Source organism: Xenopus laevis, chromosome 4S, assembly GCF_017654675.1.
Source record: "Xenopus laevis strain J_2021 chromosome 4S, Xenopus_laevis_v10.1, whole genome shotgun sequence".
Taxonomy (NCBI): Eukaryota; Metazoa; Chordata; class Amphibia; order Anura; family Pipidae; genus Xenopus; species Xenopus laevis.
In genome coordinates, this window is record NC_054378.1 from 20,590,646 (window position 1) to 20,609,706 (window position 19,061).

Sequence of the window (19,061 nt, forward strand, 5' to 3'; positions counted from 1 at the left end):
CTTATTTCTCCAAGAAGTTCTCGTCCGCAGAGCAGAACTACGATGTCGGGAACCGAGAACTCTTGGCTGTTAAACTTGCTCTTGAAGAGTGGCGTCACCTCCTGGAGGGTTCTCTGATTCCTGTTCAGATTTACACCGATCATAAGAATCTCGAGTTCATCCAGTCCCTCAAGAGGCTAAACCCCAGGCAAGCAAGGTGGGCTCTCTTCTTCTCTCGGTTTAATTTTATCTTGACTTTTCGCCCAGGTTCCAAGAATCAGAAGGCCGACGCCTTGTCTCGTAGCTTCACTCCGGTGGACCGCTCTCCTGAGAGACAAGAGCCAATCATCCCTCCAGTCAAGATTATTGCCTCCCTGTATCCACAGTTTGCTGATCAAATCCTGGCTGGTCAATCTTCTGCTCCTTCAGATACTCCCATTGGAATGGCATTTGTTCCTCCTGAGCTGCGTCTGCCTATTCTGCAACAGACCCATTGCTCCCGGCAAGCCGGACACCCTGGTCCAGCTAAGACTCTTGAACTCTTACGACGCCTGGTCTGGTGGCCTGATATCCGCAAAGATGTGAAGGACTTTGTTGCTGCCTGTAATGTTTGTGCCACATCTAAGTCAAGCCATTCCCGCCCCAGTGGGTTACTACAGCCTTTGCCGGTTCCTTCCCGTCCCTGGACCCACCTGTCCATGGACTTCATTGTCGAACTTCCTCCCTCTTGTGGGAACACTGTGATCTGGGTTGTCATTGATCGATTCTCCAAAATGGCCCATTTCATCCCTTTGAAGAAGTTGCCCTCTGCGGTGGAGTTGTCCCAGCTATTTATCCAGTACATCTTCCGCCTGCATGGTTTCCCGGTGGAGATCGTCTCTGATAGAGGCACCCAGTTTACTGCTAAATTCTGGCGTTCCCTATGCAAAAACCTGGGAATTGTTCTTCAGTTTTCTTCTGCATACCATCCACAGACGAATGGGGCAGCTGAACGTGTCAACCAAGCCCTGGAACAGTTCCTGAGGAACCACGTATCCCTCTGCCAGGATGACTGGTCTGATCTCCTCCCATGGGCGGAATTCGCTCATAATAATGCTTGTCATTCCTCTACAGGAAGGTCTCCGTTCATGTCGGTGTATGGGCAGCATCCTCAAGCTTTTCCCCAAGACTTTGTACTTTCTGACGTCCCGGCTGCTGACGATTCCGCAGCCCATATGTCTGCTATTTGGGCTGCTACCAAGTTGAACCTAGAGAAGAGCGCTCTGGTTCATAAGACTTTCGCGGATCGTCGTCGAAGATCTTCTCCTCCCTACAAGGTGGGTGATAATGTCTGGCTCTCTTCCAGGAATATCCGGTTGAAGATACCATCTCCCAAGTTGGGTCCAAAATTCGTGGGTCCATTTCCCATCTTGGAGATAATCAACCCTGTGGCTGTCAGACTTCAGCTTCCACCAGAGATGAGAATCCCCAACGTGTTCCACGTGTCTCTGGTGAAACCCGCCATCACCAACCGGTTTTCTGGTGGTCAATCTCCTCCTCCTGCCATCTCTGTGGAGGGTCAACTCGAGTACGAGGTGGAGAAAATCCTAGACTCCAGGATCTCCAGAGGGTCCCTTCAGTACCTCATTCAGTGGAGGGGCTTTGGTCCTGAAGAATGCTCCTGGGAAGGACACCGTGATGTTCACGCTCCCCGTCTGGTGAGGGATTTTCACGCCAAGTTTCCCCAGAAACCTTGTCCCGGTGGTCCTGAGGCCCCCCGTGAGGGGGGGGGTACTGTCACGATCGCCGCCCGGAGCAGGACCAGGAGCTCCGGGCGGCGCAGCTATCACTTCCGACGCCGCTCCCAAAATGGCGGCGCCCATGGCCGCCACGTGGGTAGCGGCGCCGGCGCAGAGACGCCTGCGCGCAAGTGCGCAGGCGCGAAGACATCACAACGACGCGACGGACGCAGGCGCAGCGCGTCGGTCGCAGACGTGCTGACGCCGACGCAAGGGCGCCAAAAATCCCCTTTAAAAGGACGCCTGAGGCGCCAAGATGGCGCCCGAAAATAGGATCTTGTTCCTGAATAGATTCCTGGGTTCCCTGTTGCTGTTCCTGTTATCCCTGAGTATATTCTTGATTGATCTCTTGTTGTTGACCCCCTGCCTGGACTTTGGACTCTGCTTATATTCTGCCTGCCTTTTGACCTGTTGCCTGAACTCTATTACCCCTTCTGCTAAATCCCTGGATACCACGATCCTGATCCCTCCTGAGGGGCTTCCTCCTAAATCCGGACTACTCCCCAGAGGGAACTCCCGGTTCCCTGACACCCACCCACTAAAGACTCCTTTCAATGTTACCTTTTTCGCAGAGGCTCCCAGTGAATCCAGATGGGCAGAGGCATTTATTGGGTGCTACACAAGTTCCGCCATACCGGCACCCCTCCGCACAAAAAGCTGCGAGAGAGAAAAAGGAGCCAATTTAATATACATGCAGAGATTTTAGGGTTAATACTCAGGGGCTGTCGAACATACAAGAAATCAGAAGAATTACTGTATATCCATTATTTCCCTCCCTCCAAGTTACTTTGTGAACAGCAGAATTAATTACAGTTGGCTTATTTATGGCACCTCATCCCCACACCCGGTGCTCAGAAATAACTGTAGGAACTGCCCCTCCATTGTTGCTTCCCAAGCCCCTATTCATCTTTGTGTTCTTATTTATTCTGTAGCTTAAAGCTTTCTTTATTGGATGTTTCTATTGACGAGATGAGTGGGCTATTGATACTAAACCCCCTAGCTGTAACGAGACAGGAGATATATGATGCCCCTTTCTGCTCTCCATGGATTTCGGCCTCTGTATAAACATTATTTGGGGTTTGTTGGGGTGCAGTGGCACAATTGCAGACTCATGCATTGGTCTTAATATGTGCTAGGTTATTTGTGGCCCTTGCCCAATGGTAACAGATTCAGCTTTCTCACGGTCACCATTGTGAAAGCTGAGATACCCATGACTGCTGGGAATGGTAACCAAAACTCAATTGCATCCATTCCGCTTTAATCTTATGGGAACGTTCTATTTCTCCTGATTCCCTATAGGATTTCTACCAAGGGGCACATAGGTATTTGTAGAGGTGCATTATGGAAAATGATTCTTCATGTACTGTCATGTGAATGCACTAAAATCTAGGGCACCCCTATATGGGTCTCTCTCTTTCTCTGACAGAAAGACAGTTGTCTGTCCAATACCCTATCAGTTACAGAGGCTGTTGTCACCAACCTGAGCTTAGGAACCCACTCCCAATATACAGTGTATATACAATATAACAGGCACAATACAAGGCAGTACAATTAATTCAGTCACATTATATGGCAGTATAGAACTCAGTGCAGCCTGCATCATAATCAGCCCTGTAGCATTTAGCTTCTACAACAGATGAACCTAACGTTCTGCTATAGGTTTGATGATTTCCTGTGCTGCCAAAGCTTGGCTTCCCAACAGCTGCCCACTGAGCATGTGCAGTGCCACTGACTCGCAAGATCCAAAATGGGGAGCTGCTAGAGACAACTTTGAAGGCCTGGATCATTACTGTTATAGGGCTGCTAAACCTCTATGTCGGTACAGCATTTAAAATACAGAGCCAATTTACAGGCTATCTTCAGTATTATACTAGAGAGATTAATATTGCACTGGGGTGTGGTTTTAAACACCATGATATGTCGGCATGATGGCATATTGGTTAGTCCTGCTGCCTTGTAGCTGTTTTATCCTGGGTTCTATTCCAACCAGAGTCAGTAGGTTTTCTCAGGGTTTTCTGATATCCCTCCCACAGTCCAAATGCACACTGGGAGAGTAATTTGCTCCTGATCAACAGTGTGCATGACAGGAACCATGGATTGTAAGCTCCACTGGCCAGGGATCAATACGAATGATGAATATGCACAGGGAAATAGGCAGTCCCTATATAAGTAAAGGAGAATGTAGACTCATATATGCTTATAAAGGGTTAAATCGCATGATTCTGCCAATACTTAACTACATCACTGCATAAATCTATATATACGCAGAGAGAGAGGGAGAGAGCGGGCAAGCCGTATATTTTAATTATAACCAGCTTGGTGAGATCACTGTGGAAACATCAACATTAAAAACAGATCATTTGTAGTGGCGCAGCTGTTATTTAAACATGCCAGTTGCCCCCACGGGATCCAATGTCGGATTGAACGGAGCCTCCTGAACAGAAGAGATGGAACCTCATGAATCAAAATGTTTAAAGAGCATTGACCGTTTTTTTAAAACAACTTTGAGATTAAAGACTTTGAGCAAGTGCAATGGAAAAAGACTCTGATGGAAGGGGATATGCCAAAAATAAGGGAGTTTCTTTTCTTACCTTGTCAACCATAGCTCTAGGTTTTTTAAATCAACCACCCAACAGCCTATTGCATCAGGTCAGCCATAAGGCATCGATTCTTAGCCTATGGGCTGAAACTCAACAACAACGAAAATGAAACACAATCAAATGCTCTGCTACAATAAAACAAAAGAATATAACTGTTTCTAAACCAATTGTTTGGAAAAGAATTAAGCAGTGACATTTGGATTCCTGGAGGAAAAGGGCAAGAAAAGTTGTCTTGACCGGTGGGAGGGAACTACAGAAGCCTATAGAAGTCTTCACAACATTATTGTGGAATTACACTAAAAAACAGCTATATATCAGTATCCATGGGAAAAACTGAGTTGCTGAATGAACTTATCATTGAGTAGACCCTTTCCCATAAGAACTCATCAACCCAACTGGGTTCCAAGAGTGGAAGCCAGTGCAGGTTAGTGGGATATCAAGGCACACGTGGCTCAGGATACGGGATAAAAAAGGTTATTTGCAGGTCGCAAGGCTTCTTAGGAACTTCGATTCTTCTCATGACACAAGGAGTTAAGGAGCTGCTTATGATAAAAATGCATTAGGTTGTCATAAAGCGAGTGCAGCGATCTGAAGGCTGTCAGCAAACGTCTGTCAGCTGTGCGTTAAGCCCTGGGAATTTAGAAGACCAAGATGCAAAAATGTGCTTTTAGAAGCTCTCCTCCATCTATAAAGAATGAGAGTAGAATGCTCTGGAGCTGCCGACGTGTGATGGCTTTAGAAATCCTGTGACACTTGCTTGCCGATAAAGTCACTCTGCACCAACAGTAAAATGTCATGAAGTATTCAATGATTGGGTCAAGACTAAAACCGAGGGATTTATGCTTCTGGCAGCTGACCGTTGGATCCCCCTATGTGATTGATATGTAAGTATATTGATCCACCAGTATTTCGTTGGGGAAGTAAAGTGGCAGTTATGAAACCCTTCAGAAGAAGAATCATTGAGGTTCTGCTCATTTGGTTATGGACTGCCCAAAGAAACTCTTCTACGACCGACGCAAATGCAAGGAGGACAACTTGGTGAATTCTTAGTGAATTGCTCATCTACCACCATCTTAAATTATATTTATAGGAGGTACAATTATTAATTAGTTTAAAAAATAATGGTCAACTCCAATAAAAAATACTTGGAGAACAGGATAATCCTTAAATTGATTTCTCTAAAAGGAACTATTGATTACAGTCAACTTAAATTGCAGTACAGATGACCTGTAACCCAGAATGCTCAGGACCTGGGGTTTTCCGGATATGGGGTCTTCCTATAATTTGGATCTCCATACATTAAATGTATTAAGTATCATTTAAACATTTATTAAACCCAACAGGATTATTTTGCCTCCAATAAGGATTAATATCTTCGTTTGCATCAAATACAAGCTAATGTTTTATTATTATAGAGAAAAAGACAATCATTTTTTAAAAATTGGATTATTTGATTAGAATGGAGTCTAATGGAAGTGGCCTTCCTGTAATTCAGAGCTTTCTGCATAATGGGCATCCGGATAACAGATCCCATAAACCCTTACAGGGTTTGGGTAAATGGTGGGGCAAGAAATACAGAGAATTTGGTGGGGTAGGGACCCATTTTCCCCAAAGCATGGGGTGGGAGTATAAATAGGACAATGGGGTTCCTGGCTACAATAACAATGTATGTGTTAGATACAGATCATTATCCCCAAGGTTTGGGGGGTGCAGGAGTATAAAGGGGCCAGTGGGGTTCCTGACTGCATGTGTGAAATACAGATCATACTGTAATTACCAGTTTGGGGGTTACATCCACAGAGTGGGATCATCTTCAAGGTTTGGGGTCCCTTACACAAATGTTGCTATGAGGATCTTATAGTTCCACCACTAAATGGAATGGAAGAACTTTTCCCTCCAGTAAGAACCTCTGGTGTAATTAAGGCCTTTTATTCCAGGGAAAGAAAGATGAGTTTATGGGACACCTTGGGAGACAGTAGTTGGTATATCATCACTTTGGGAAAAGCCCGATATTCAGGTGAGTAATATTCCCGTGGTCGAAAGTTCTGCTCAAGAGTGAAGAACTCTATTCTTGTCAAGAAACCAGAAGTCACATCAAGGCTGAGGGAAAAACACACATTAGCTCTTTTAACAACTGCCGGCCTCTCAGTGTTGTCAACAGCTGTCAGATTTATTTTAGACCCTGGGAGATTTGATGGCAGAAATGCAAAAATGTCCTTTTTTTATAAGTGGAGTCACATTTAGAAAGAAGAAAAGGTCTGGGTTGGAGCTGCTGACAGGTGCCCTTCCTCTGATTTCACACGTAACATATTTTCTCCCGCAGATTTTTATACTCTCACTTGAAAGCCCAAGGTTTGTGTCCCCTCTCTGTGATTTATTGCAACCCTCCCATTCTCCAATTGTAATATTTTGTGACTTGAATTTTTATGATAGAATCTTCGCTCCGTGTGCTCGCAATTCTCGACAAAAGGGACGTTTTTACTGGCACGTCCAGGGGTTTCTGGGAATAAGCAGTTCCCCGCACAAAGCAAACGAATAATGGAACCATTTGCCATTCTGAGCAACTGGATATATATATATATATATATATATATATATATATATATATAATATATATATATATATTTTTTTTTTTAGTGAGGAGGCGAAACGACTGGAAGAAACTAGGTCAAAAGAGGAAAATCAAACCAGTGTCTTAAAGGAATACTCTCAACCCAAAAAGATTGTGAAAGATATCAATGCTCGGTGCTTAGAAAGCCTGTAATTAATGAATATGAGGGAATAAAGGGATATGAAGGTCATAGAGTTGATGAGGGCTTAGATTATAACTGGATTATAACTGGGTAAAGAGGGGAGATTTTTGTGAATGTTTGAAGGTTTGGAGCAATGATTCTGAACCAGTGGCTCTGGTACAACATATTGTTTACCAACCCCAAGGATGTTGCTCCCAGTGGCCTCAAAGCATGTGCTATTTTTGAATTCCTGGTTTGAGGACAAGTTTTGGTTGCATTAAAAACACCAAAAACACCTTCCTGTAGGCTGCCGGTCTACATAGGGACTATCAAATAGCCAATCACAGCCCTTAATTGGAATCACCCCCTTTTTCATTCTTGTGTTGCTCTTTTTACAATTGATTGTGGCTCACAAGTTCAAAAAGGTTTGGGGACCCCTGGTCTGGAGAGTCTAACGGTTGAGGGAATTCAAGGGAATGGGTGCAGCACGTGAAAAGTCCTCGTGTGGGAGTGTGAAAGAGTAATGGGTGAGGAGGAGGGAAGGAGGTCTCCTTTGACATCTTGTTCAGCAATTATTAAACAACGGAGACTCATGGAGTCTCATGGGAGATGTCAATTATACAGTTGTCCTTTGATCAAGTTGGAAGTTGGAATACAAGCTTCAAAGATAAATGTCATCAAAATGACTGGGAAGATAATAAAGAAGTAAAAGAAAAAAAACGAAAAAGATAATGGTACTGAACTAGGATAGTCTACATTGGCTGAAAATGCTCAAGGTTTTGCTTGACCTACAGGGTCTCAGCCAAGATAGGATGACCCACATTTCTCCAAAACCCAACAGATGGTTATCGAACAGGTTGATGTTGACCAAAGCAAAAGAGGGTGGGATCTCAGTGATTAGGGAACATGTAGGACTACCACGACTACCATCGGAGAAGGGGCCCGATAGAATACTTGAAAGCTCCGTCACTGACCATTATCCATCTTGATAATGAGAAATGACAATGGCCAAAGCTTTCCAATGTTTGACAATGGTCATTTTGGCTGCCAAAAAAGTCACTGGGGCTCATTTATAAACAGTGGGCAAATTTGTACCTAGATAGTAACCCATAGCAACAAATCAGTGATTAGCTTTTTTTCAACTATCTGCAGACTGAGCACTGAAAGCAAGCATCTGATTGGTTGCCCCAGGTGCAAATGTTCCCAATGTTTAAAAATGAGCCCCACTGAATTGGCTGGCAAGATAGGAAATAAGTTAAAGAAACTAAAGAGATAATAGTACTAAACTAGGATGGTCTATAATGACTGAAAACGCTCAAGGTTTTGCTTGACCTACAGCGTCTTAATCCCAAGGTAAGGTGACCCACATCTTTCACAAACCCAACAGATGAATATCTAGCAAGTTGATATCGGCCAAAGAAAAAGAGGGTGGGATTAGGGAACATGTAAGACTACCACAGCTACCATAGTTTGGAGGAGGTGCCCAATAGAATACTTGAAAGCTCCTTCACTGACCATTATCTGTCTTCATAACAAGAAATGAGAATGGCCATGCTATTGGGGTCACTATGTCAATACTTTTTATTCAGATTTGCTTCTTTTACGACATTTTTAGGTTAATTAATGTGGCTAAATGATTTGTCATATAGACTCGAGGCCTGGGCTCCACTAAGGCTCATTTTGCCTGACACAAAACTGAGCACAATGCATCTGTTTCTTTCTACTTTGCCCCTTGCCCACTTGTGTTTTGTAGACCTAGAACACAGGGGATTGAATTGAGTAGAAGTCAGACACACAGCTGTTGTGTAACTTGGGCTGAAAGAGAAATTGTCTCTCCTGCTTCAGTTAACTGTGTGCTCCGACTGTGCTTCTCTGATTTACACACCGGTAGTTTTGTCACAAACATTCTGACTAATGCAAATAAAGGAAATGTGTGCAAATGATACGCTACAAGGGAGTGATATGAGAATAGCAGGACCCGCTACAAAAGTTATCTCGCCGTGAGTCAGAACTCGGCACCGCGGGGGCTGCTGTGCCTTCCTGATTGGCCGGTGACAGATTCGAGATTCTCCCACCATTTTGAAATGGAAAGTAATCCCAGAGTGGTGAAAACAGCAGGACACTAAATCAAGGTCCCTGACATCTCTGGAGGATCAGCGAGATGGGAAATAGCAGGGGAGGAACAGCAAATGGATTGTAACGCGGCAGCTTCCGTGTATCTACCGTGTGCAATAAATCTGTTTCACAGAGGAATAGAATTGCTGTAGCCCCATATAACACATGCAGACTACTGGGATTTAAAGTAATTTAAATTGGTTCCAAGAATGCAAAACACTTTACAATATAATGTCTGGAAAACAGTCACATATCTTTCCAGCTGAGTGAATAGGCACCTGCCAGCGTCCCCCAAACAAAAAGGTGCATTGTGTGATTTACTCTTAAATAAATATAAATATAGGTCTTCATATGCACAGAACATTCCTTCTCTGTATATTTGTATTTATACATTTGGGAGGAGGGAGGTGCAATATTGACAGTACAGTATGAGGGTGTAGCTTATTGTGTGCCCAGAACATTCCTTCTCTGTATATTTGTATTTATACATATGGGAGGGAGCTGCTATGCACCAGTTTGTAAGCTCTACATGACAGTCTTTAGACCTCTGTGAATAATGCTAATTATATTTAATTATAATGATAAGGAATAAATCATTGCTGTTATTAGAGAGTGTCCATTAAAGCCCAAGCAATTAAAACAGGAAAGCTACACTTAAGACTCCCCATTTGGCTTTGATGTTAAATATCAGTATAAAAGTTGCGGTTCCTTTTGTACAGAAGTCATTATGAAGAAAGGAACATTGTGTTACACAAGCGATTGGTTTGAGGATTCAGTCAATATTTATTGATGAAATTCTTGCCACAAAATGAATTGGTATCAAAGAAAGAGACTTAGAAATCCTTTGTATCTGCCGGTGCTTTTAATATCTATATACTGTAAATCAGTAGCTGATTTAACCCCACTGTGGAATTGAGATAAATTGGAATATAAGGACTCATGATCACAGGCATGTATGGACTGTTAAATCTGTCAAGTTATCAAGATTTCCTATTAGTGATGGGCGAATTTGTCCCGGCTAAAAATTTTCGAAATGCATTGAAGTCAATGGGCATCAAAATTATTTTGACGCACGACAATGTTAACGCAATGTGTGTTCCAGGGTATTATCCACGTAATTGGTGCTGTATTTATCCTGACGTGTTTTGGGATTTTATTGGATTAACACTGTATTTATCCCGCTGTGGGTTCCGGGGTATTATACATGGAATTGGCGCTTTATTTATCCTGTTGTGGCTTCTGGGGTATTATACATGGAATTGGCACTGTATTTATCCTGCTGTGGGTTCTGGGGGTATTATACATGGAATTGGCACTGTATTTATCCTGCTGTGGGTTCTGGGGTATTATACATGGGATTGGCACTGTATTTATCTCGCTATGTGTTCTGGGGTATTATACATGGAATTGGCCCATTATTTATCCTGCTGTGGGTTCTGGGGTATTATATATGGAATTGGCACTGTATTTATCCCTCGGTGGGTTCCGGATTATTATACATGGAATTGTCACCCTACTTATCTCGCTATTTGTTCTGGGGTATTATACATGGGATTGGCACTGTATTTATCCTGCTGTGTGTTCTGGGGGTATTATACATGGGATTGGCACTGTATTTATCTCGCTATGTGTTCTGGGGTATTATACATGTAATTGGCCCATTATTTATCCTGCTGTGGCTTCTGGGGTATTATATATGGAATTGGCACTGTATTTATCCCTCGGTGGGTTCCGGAGTATTATACATGGAATTGTCACCCTAGTTATCTCGCTATTTGTTCTGGGGTATTATACATGGAATTGGCCCTTTATTTATCCTGCTGTGGGTTCTGGGGTATTATACATGAAATTGGCACTGTATTTATCCTGCTGTGGGTTCTGGGGTATTATACATGAAATTGGCCCTTTATTTATCCTGCTGTGGGTTCTGGGGTATTATACATGGAATTGGCACTGTATTTATCCTGCTGTGGGTTCTGGGGTATTATACATGGGATTGGCACTGTATTTATCTCGCTATGTGTTCTGGGGTATTATACATTGAATTGGCCCTTTATTTATCCTGCTGTGGCTTTTGGGGTATTATACATGGAATTGGCCCTTTATTTATCCTGCTGTGGATTCTGTGGTATTATACATGGGATTGGCACTGTATTCAATCTGCTGTGTGTTGTGGGGTTTTATAGATTAAATTAACACTGTATTTATTTTACCATGTGTTCTGGTGTGTTACCACGAACAGGCAGCAAGATGGTAGTCGCACAACCCAAGTACCAGATGCTGGTACAATATTGAATAAGGGGTGCGCCAGCCTTTAGAGAACGGTTTAAGGTATGTATATGATGGGTTAAACACACACAGGTTAATACATACTGATATTATTCATATGCGCAGATGACTGAGAGGAAGAAATAGAAAAGGTTAATGGAAGAGGGGCGCACACAACCACACTGCACATCCACAATATATCACTGCATGGCAAATGCATGTCATGAAACAAAAGACACAGAAACAATTTAAAGCCTGTGTGAAAGGTTAAATGGGTTCGTTATTAAACACAGGGAGATGATGCAACGACAGAATAAATTCAAACAGAAATGGCAGGCAATTAAAATAGGGGTTAACAGGGTTAACACTTACAAGAAAGAAGGTTCTGTATAAAGGAAAGTGTCTTTTCAAGACCAGGCCATATATGAATTACCCCCAAAGCTTGTACTACCCCCCCATTAGATTTTCTATAGCCTTTTGCTAATCTGTGTCACAGTAGGATAAATATATTCCCCTTTCCTTTATTTACAGATTAGAACAGGCATCATGGCACCTTCCAGCGAGTGTTTTCATTTTGCTTCTTGGACACAGATCATTTTGACTGCACCAACTGGTGTGTGTGTGTACAGTTCATCTCACGAGCGCCGGCCAACGAGTTGGCTCCATCTACACCAACCTGCCCATGGCTGTAATTACACACTCAACCGGCCGCTCTCTTATCCCCCCATTCAACTGTTTCTGCAGCCGTTAAGCATGTCCTCTAATCAGAACTGCACATATAGAGCATGGAATAGATATAGATATGTGTAAGTCAGATATCAATATACCGGGCTCGGAACATGATACCCCCCAACTGACAGCATTTCTATGAAATCATTTCACTGTTTCAGGAGGTGAAACTGAATTATTTGCCATTAATAGACAAGATTTCAAAACTAATTTTGAAAAATTCCAGTGAGACAGAAACACAAGAGAGACAGGTAACAGATACACGTATATAGGAACATTGGGGTAACAGTCACCCTGCTATAGTTCCAGGGGTACCCAGGGCACAAATAAGCACTCACCCCAAATCTCCCCATAACTGGCCTTCAGGCTGGGCCCCCTTAGCGCATAACAATGTTACAGATATATAGAAACATTGGGATACCAGTCACCCTGCTATAGTTCCAGGGATACCCAGGACACAAATAAGCACTCACCCCAAATCTCCTACTAACTGTCCTTCAGGCTGAGCCCCCTTACCTCATAACATGGTTACAGATATATAGAAACATTGGGGTATCAGTCACCCTGCTACAGTTCCAGGGGTACCCAGGGCACAAATAAGCACTCACCCCAAATCTCCTCCTAACTGGCCTTCAGGCTGAGCCCCCTTACCTCATAACATGGTTACAGATATATAGAAACATTGGGGTATCAGTCACCCTGCTACAGTTCCAGGGGTACCCAGGGCACAAATAAGCACTCACCCCAAATCCCCCACTAACTGGCCTTCAGGCTGGGTCCACCTAGCTCATAAAGTTACAGACATATAGAAACATTGGGTTAACAGTCACCCTGCTATAGTTCCAGGGGTACCCAGGGCACAAATAAGCACTCACCCCAAATCTCCTCCTTAATGGCATTCACTCAAGTCATGGAAAAGTCAATGTATTGTGGGAAAATATAAAAAATAAAGAGAGAATGCTGACAAGGTGTTAGAAAAAAAATAAATATTGTGGGGAGAATGAAATGGGATGATAAAGAGGGACATGGGATTAAGACAAAAGCAACACATAGAGAAGTATTAGGAATAATCTGACAATCTGCCGGTGGAAGGGAAAGTGACAGGATAAAGACAGTGGTTGTTATCTGGAAATTAAAGCGACACTGGTCTCTCGGGTACCCCACTATGATAAAAAATCCTAATGTATTCACTCAGATGCTGGTTACTAGGAGTTGCACCGGCTAAACTTTCTCTCTCAACAACTGGAACCCGGAATCATTTCTTCTTTCAGCTGAAGGACATTTTCTTCTCATCTGCGTCAGATGCCCTCGCTAATTATAACACTAATTAATGCCTGGCCTGGAGGCTCAGTGTTATTCGTGGAAACAAACCTCTGTTAATACAATACAGATACATAATCCCTGGTTAATCAGACTCAGCATCAGCATTCTATTGCCAATAACAGAGAGATCATACGTTGATTGATAAATGGATGAGATAGACCATACATAGATGACAGATAGATAGAAGACAGACAGACAGACAGATAGATGACAGATAGATAGAAGAAAAACCCCAAATCCAGGATCCAGTGTTGCTCTGAACCTGAGTGTAGGCAGGTAATAGGCCTGTCAGTCCCATTTAACTATAAACATGGGGAGTATTATGCTCTTGTCAGGCTCCATTTCCCAGTTTGTCAGTCTCTGCGCCGACTCTCTCACTGTTCTCCTGAGCATCTTTACAGGCAACGAGGTTAAAGATACCACTGTTGCCGTGGCAACCCCATCCCAGAGAACTCCAGGACAGCGGCCCATTATGATTAACAAGTTTGCTGTGCTCGGCAATAGAGTGACGCTCCATTAAGGATGCAACCATTTAAATCTTAAAGTGCCCTCTTAATTATGCCTTAGCTCCGCCCCAGAGCATTATCTGACAGGTAATTACCCTTGGCGGCAGATATCATGCCTTAAGTGCAGCCATCAGTATAGAGCAACAAACCATTAGCATTAAGGATTTCATGGCACCTGCTCATCCCATTGTGCGGAAGTGACACAGAGCAATTTAGCGGATAAAGACCCTCATTCTCTATAGATCAGCCCTGTCACATTGCACCCCAGCCTCACTGAATCCTCAGTTTAAAGGGGAACCACACCCAAAGAATCTGTCAATGTGAGCAACTTCCCAACATCCATTCATTCCCCATGTGTCATTGTTATTGCTTGTTACACTGTATCAGCTTCAGGACCCCTTACACTATATCAGCTTCAGTATCCCTTTACATTGTATCGGCTTCAGTAGCCCATAACATTGTATAGGCTTCAGGATCTCTGTACATTATATCGGCTATATGATCTCGTTACAATGTATCGGCTTCAGGATCTCTGTAAAATGTATCGGCTACAGGATTTTGTTACAATGTATCGGCTATAGGATCTCGTTACAATGTATCTGCTATAGGATCCCGTTACAATGTATCAGATTCTGGGGGTCTCGTTACAATGTATTGTCTTCAAGATCTCGGTACAATGTATCGGCTACATGATTCTGTTACAATGTATCGGCTGTAGGATCTCAGGATCCACGTACAATGTCAACTTCAGGGTCTCGTTACAATGTTGTAGAGAGGGATATTCTGAAACATTTTGCAATTGGTCTTTGTTTTTGGATTATTTGTGGTAGTTAATATTTCCATCTAGAAACCTTGCAAAACTGCGGCAAAAATCCACGGCAAAAAAACCAAGATGAAATTGTCACAGAGACAAAAAAGTCACCATAAAAAAAAACGCATAATGCATTCGGAGTGAGAAAAAATTGTGGCGCCTAAAAAATTGTTATGCATAAAAAAAATGTTTACTTCTCTTGACTAATAATTTTGCAAATTTTTCGCTCATCGCTATTTGGGTTTTTTTGGGTTTTTATTCAGCAGCTCTCCAGTTTGCAATTGCAAGGATCTCATCGCTAGGGTCCAAGTTACCCTAGTAACCATGCATTGATTGGAATAAGAGACTAGAATATGAATATGAGAGGGACCGAATAGAAAGATCAATAATAAAAAGTAGCAATAACAATACATTTGTAAAGAGCATTTGTTCTTTTAGATGGGATCAGTGACCTCCATTTCAAAGCTGGAAAGAGTCAGAAGAAGAAGGCAAATTATTTTAAAAATTATAAAAAAAATTTAATGAAGACTTGGCCTTTCTATTACATATTAAAAGTTAACTTAAAGGTGAACCACCCCTTTAAATAAAACCTGAAGAAGGGACACACAGTCCATCTGTCCACTAGACCCCCTACCCAGTCACCCTAAAGGATTCACCCCCCACCCCAGTGCCATAATAGTTTCCTAATGCTCAGTCAATATCAAGTTGCACTTGCCCTTTAAGATACATAAAATCCATTCTAAACTCAGTCCATGTCAGAAAATGATAATTTTCATGGGAAGATGTTTATTGTGAGACACGAACCTGCTGTTCGGTAGCGAGATTACGGCTCTGTCACTGAGTGACAGTTTTATTAGCGGCATATTTATCAGCTGTCTCCTTCCTCCCAGTGACAAGATGCAACAGATGCAACGGCGACTCCGACAGATGCAAAACAAGGGAAGCTAAATGTGGGGCCATTATTGAGGGGCTTCTGTAATTAAATGTCCCTCTTAGTGATGGGCGAATTTGCGCCGCTTCGCCGAAAAATTCACGAATTTTGCGCAAAATTTGCGAAACGGCGCCGGCGTCTCGTTTTTGATGCCGGCGCCTGTTTTGTACGCCGGCGTCAGTTTTTTCGAAAAATTCGAATTTATTCGCTGGCGGCGAATCACGCAAATTCGCCGCAAATTTACGTCTGTCGAATAAATTCGCCCATCAATAGTCCCTCTCAATGTACAGTCTAGGTGGGCAACAGGGTTCATTAGGCAGGATACACAAACTTGGTTTGTGCCATCAATTATCCAGGAGACTGTCCTGCTTTATGGCAGCTGAGATTTTAGCTATCTGTATAACAGACCATTCTGTCCCAGTGGCTGCACAGATCCTATCTGATCCCCATTGGAAGCATCAGTCCTGCCCTGCTTTATGGCAGCTGAGATTCTAGCTATCTGTATAACAGAACACTCTGTCCCAGTCGCTGCACAGATCCTATCTGATCCCCATTGGAAGCAGCAGTCCTGCCCTGCTTTATGGCATCTGAGATTTCCGCTATCTGTATAACAGAGCATTCTGTCCCAGTGGCTGCACAGATCCTCAGTCCTGCCCTGCTTTATGGCATCTGAGATTTCCGCTATCTGTATAACAGAGCATTCTGTCCCAGTGGCTGCACAGATCCTATCTGATCCACATTGCAAGCAGTCGTGTGTCAGAGAGCTCTGCAATGTCCGGAACAAGCCCAGGCCCTGCTAGGGCTGGTCGGGCTACCAGACAAAGCGAGGCCCAGGCTTTGGGGCCTAGCCTTCCGGCTGAACATACAAGGCCAAAGCTACGCTCCTCTTCTTTGGGAACCCCCAGATCAAGGAGGAGAAACAGCAGTGAGAATGATGAGGAGATGGAGAAAAGTCTGGCTGAAATCAGAAAACAAAAGCAAAGGAATGTACAAGTGGCTCGGGCCCAGGAAGTTGGAAGCCGGCGTGGGGCTCCCACTGAGAAACCCCCCCAGGAAGAATCCAAGCTGAATCCTGCATTACCCCCAGGGAAACAAGGTAAGAAGAAAGAGCAAAAGCCTGAATGTGACCCTGTGTGTGCAGAGAATAAACAGCAGCAGCTGCAGGTTACAGCAGTGAGTGAGTTAAGTAAATGCACTGACACTGAAAGTAAAACCCTGCAAAAGAAAGAAACAGCTGACAAACCTGCTGATAAAATGCACAAGTTTATTGCACCCCAAACACACAGTGATCCCGCCCTGTCAGACCCTGTGATGCACATGGAGTTGGAGTCTGTGGCCCCTGGGGAGGGAGGTGTCTGTGTTGTGGAGCTGGGAGAGTCTGGGAAGCCAAGTGAACTGACAGTTGCAGCAGACCTGCAGTCTCAGCATGGGGAATCCAAGATGGCGCCGGCCAAACACTGCACAAGGAGTTGGGGGCGTCGGGCAATGACATCACAAAGGCTTCTGTCAGTCAAACTGAGCCTCTCACCTGTGCAGGTGCAGCCAATGTTACAGCTCAATCACCAGGGGGAGAGAATGTGCAGGAGGAACAGCTTGTGAGGAAGAAGGGGGAGGAGCCAACATTTAAAGCAACAGTGGCAAAGCCAAGCAAAGGAGCCATTCCATGCAAAGGCAAGATTAAAGGCAAAGACGAGCCAATCACTGCTGAGGAGGTTGCAGAAGCCTTAAAGGAGCTGCAAACATTACAAAATGAAAAGAAAAAACTGCAGATATCCATAAAGTGTCTGAATAACCTCGTATCCTTTTCTGATGGGAAGGAAACTGAGCTTCACAGGAGAAAGAAAGACAGTTTGTTTGATGAAATGAGCAGCATTGACCAGCGAATAAACCAACTGTATGGGAAAGTCGGGCCGTGGAAAGAAATCTATCAGAACAAGCAAAGGTTTGAGTCAATGCGTTCTGGTTATAAAGCAGCGTATCCACATCCTGATACTGGGCGGCGCCAGACCCGATCCAGTACCTCCAACAGTCCGGCCACTTCTGAAAGTGAACCAGAGTTTGCAAAACCATTGCCTCCCCGCGGCAGCAGCAACGACGAGGTGACAGAGTCAATTGGCAGAACATGACTTTTGATGAGAAGGAGATTCAGGAGCAAGAAAAGAAGAAAAAAGAACAGAAAAGCTTCAAGGTGAATCTGCCACAAACCAGCACAAGACCTAAGCTACGGTATGAGGATTCGTCTCAAGCCGCCTATGAAATCTCATCTGATCAGGACTTTCCAGAGTTGCCTAAAGCAGCAGTGAGACCATCAGAAGATCCAAGTGTCCGGCACGGAACCAAACAGAGGGCAAGAAGGTCTCCCATAAAGCAGCTGAGAGTGGCCCAGAATCTGAAGACAAAATGGAAGTGGCGGCTCAAGAATCTCTTTTGTGTGTTCAGAATGAAGTGGCTGAGAGTGTGGCTGAGAGTGTGGCTGAGAGTGTAACACCTGTCACAGATGGGAATGAGTGTGAGCAGATGGAAGTGAGAGAGAGTCAAGCTGAAGAGGCAGAAGTGAGAGAGAGTGCGGCTGAGCAAACAGAAGTGAGAGAGAGTGCGGCTGAGCAAACAGAAGTGAGAGAGAGTGCGGTTGTGCAGCCTGAACAAGAGAATGCAGCGGAAGAGTCTGTGACTCAGGAGGCAGGGGTAGAGGTGGAGCAAGTTGTCATATAGAGAGTCAGTCAGATCAGGTACAGCAGAGAGTGGAGGTAGAATCTATTCAGGTAGGAGGGGTGGATGGAAACTGCAAACAGTTTTTGGGGAAAGCGAAGGCTCTTTGCAACCCCAGATGTGTCCCATGATAACCAACCCTTTAAGAGGAAACATTGGGTAAAAATTAAATGGGATGGAGAGAAAGAACAAGTTCCATCTAGAAGGTTTCTTGTAAGAACAGTCATACTGGATAGTATGGGTTTCAGGCCTGGGGATTTATCAGCTGTTATAGCACAAACTGAAACCGATTTTGATGTCACTTTTAAGCTTCAGGAAGCACTTGAAAATTTTTGGCGTATCTATAATATGCAAAAAAGGGCAGGTAACCAAAATTGGGAACAATTTGTGGTAATCCCTATGACAAAGCCTGAGACAAAAAACATCACAATTGTAACAAAGAATGACGCCATTCCTCAGGAAGACATTCTCATATGGTTGCGCAGGCAATGTACAGTCCTTACACCTCTAGTTAAGGTTTTTGATGAGGATGGGGTTTGGGCAGGAGTCTGGAAAACCCAGGTTAAGTTAAACATCACAG

At 43.7% G+C, this 19,061-nt stretch overlaps 1 protein-coding gene across 5 annotated transcripts in view; it reads right to left on the reverse strand.

The window, feature by feature from the left end:
* The window catches only part of nell1.S (neural EGFL like 1 S homeolog), a 328,272-nt gene that overhangs the window by 63,658 nt on the left and 245,553 nt on the right, over positions 1-19,061 (reverse strand). For 4 of the 5 annotated variants that reach the window (XM_041591299.1, XM_018260318.2, XM_018260317.2 and 1 more), the window contains 1 exon segment: positions 2,319-2,414. The exons of the other annotated variant lie outside the window; for it this stretch is intronic. In XM_041591299.1, coding sequence (XP_041447233.1) covers positions 2,319-2,414 — 96 coding nt within the window. 5 annotated transcript variants of the gene reach the window in all.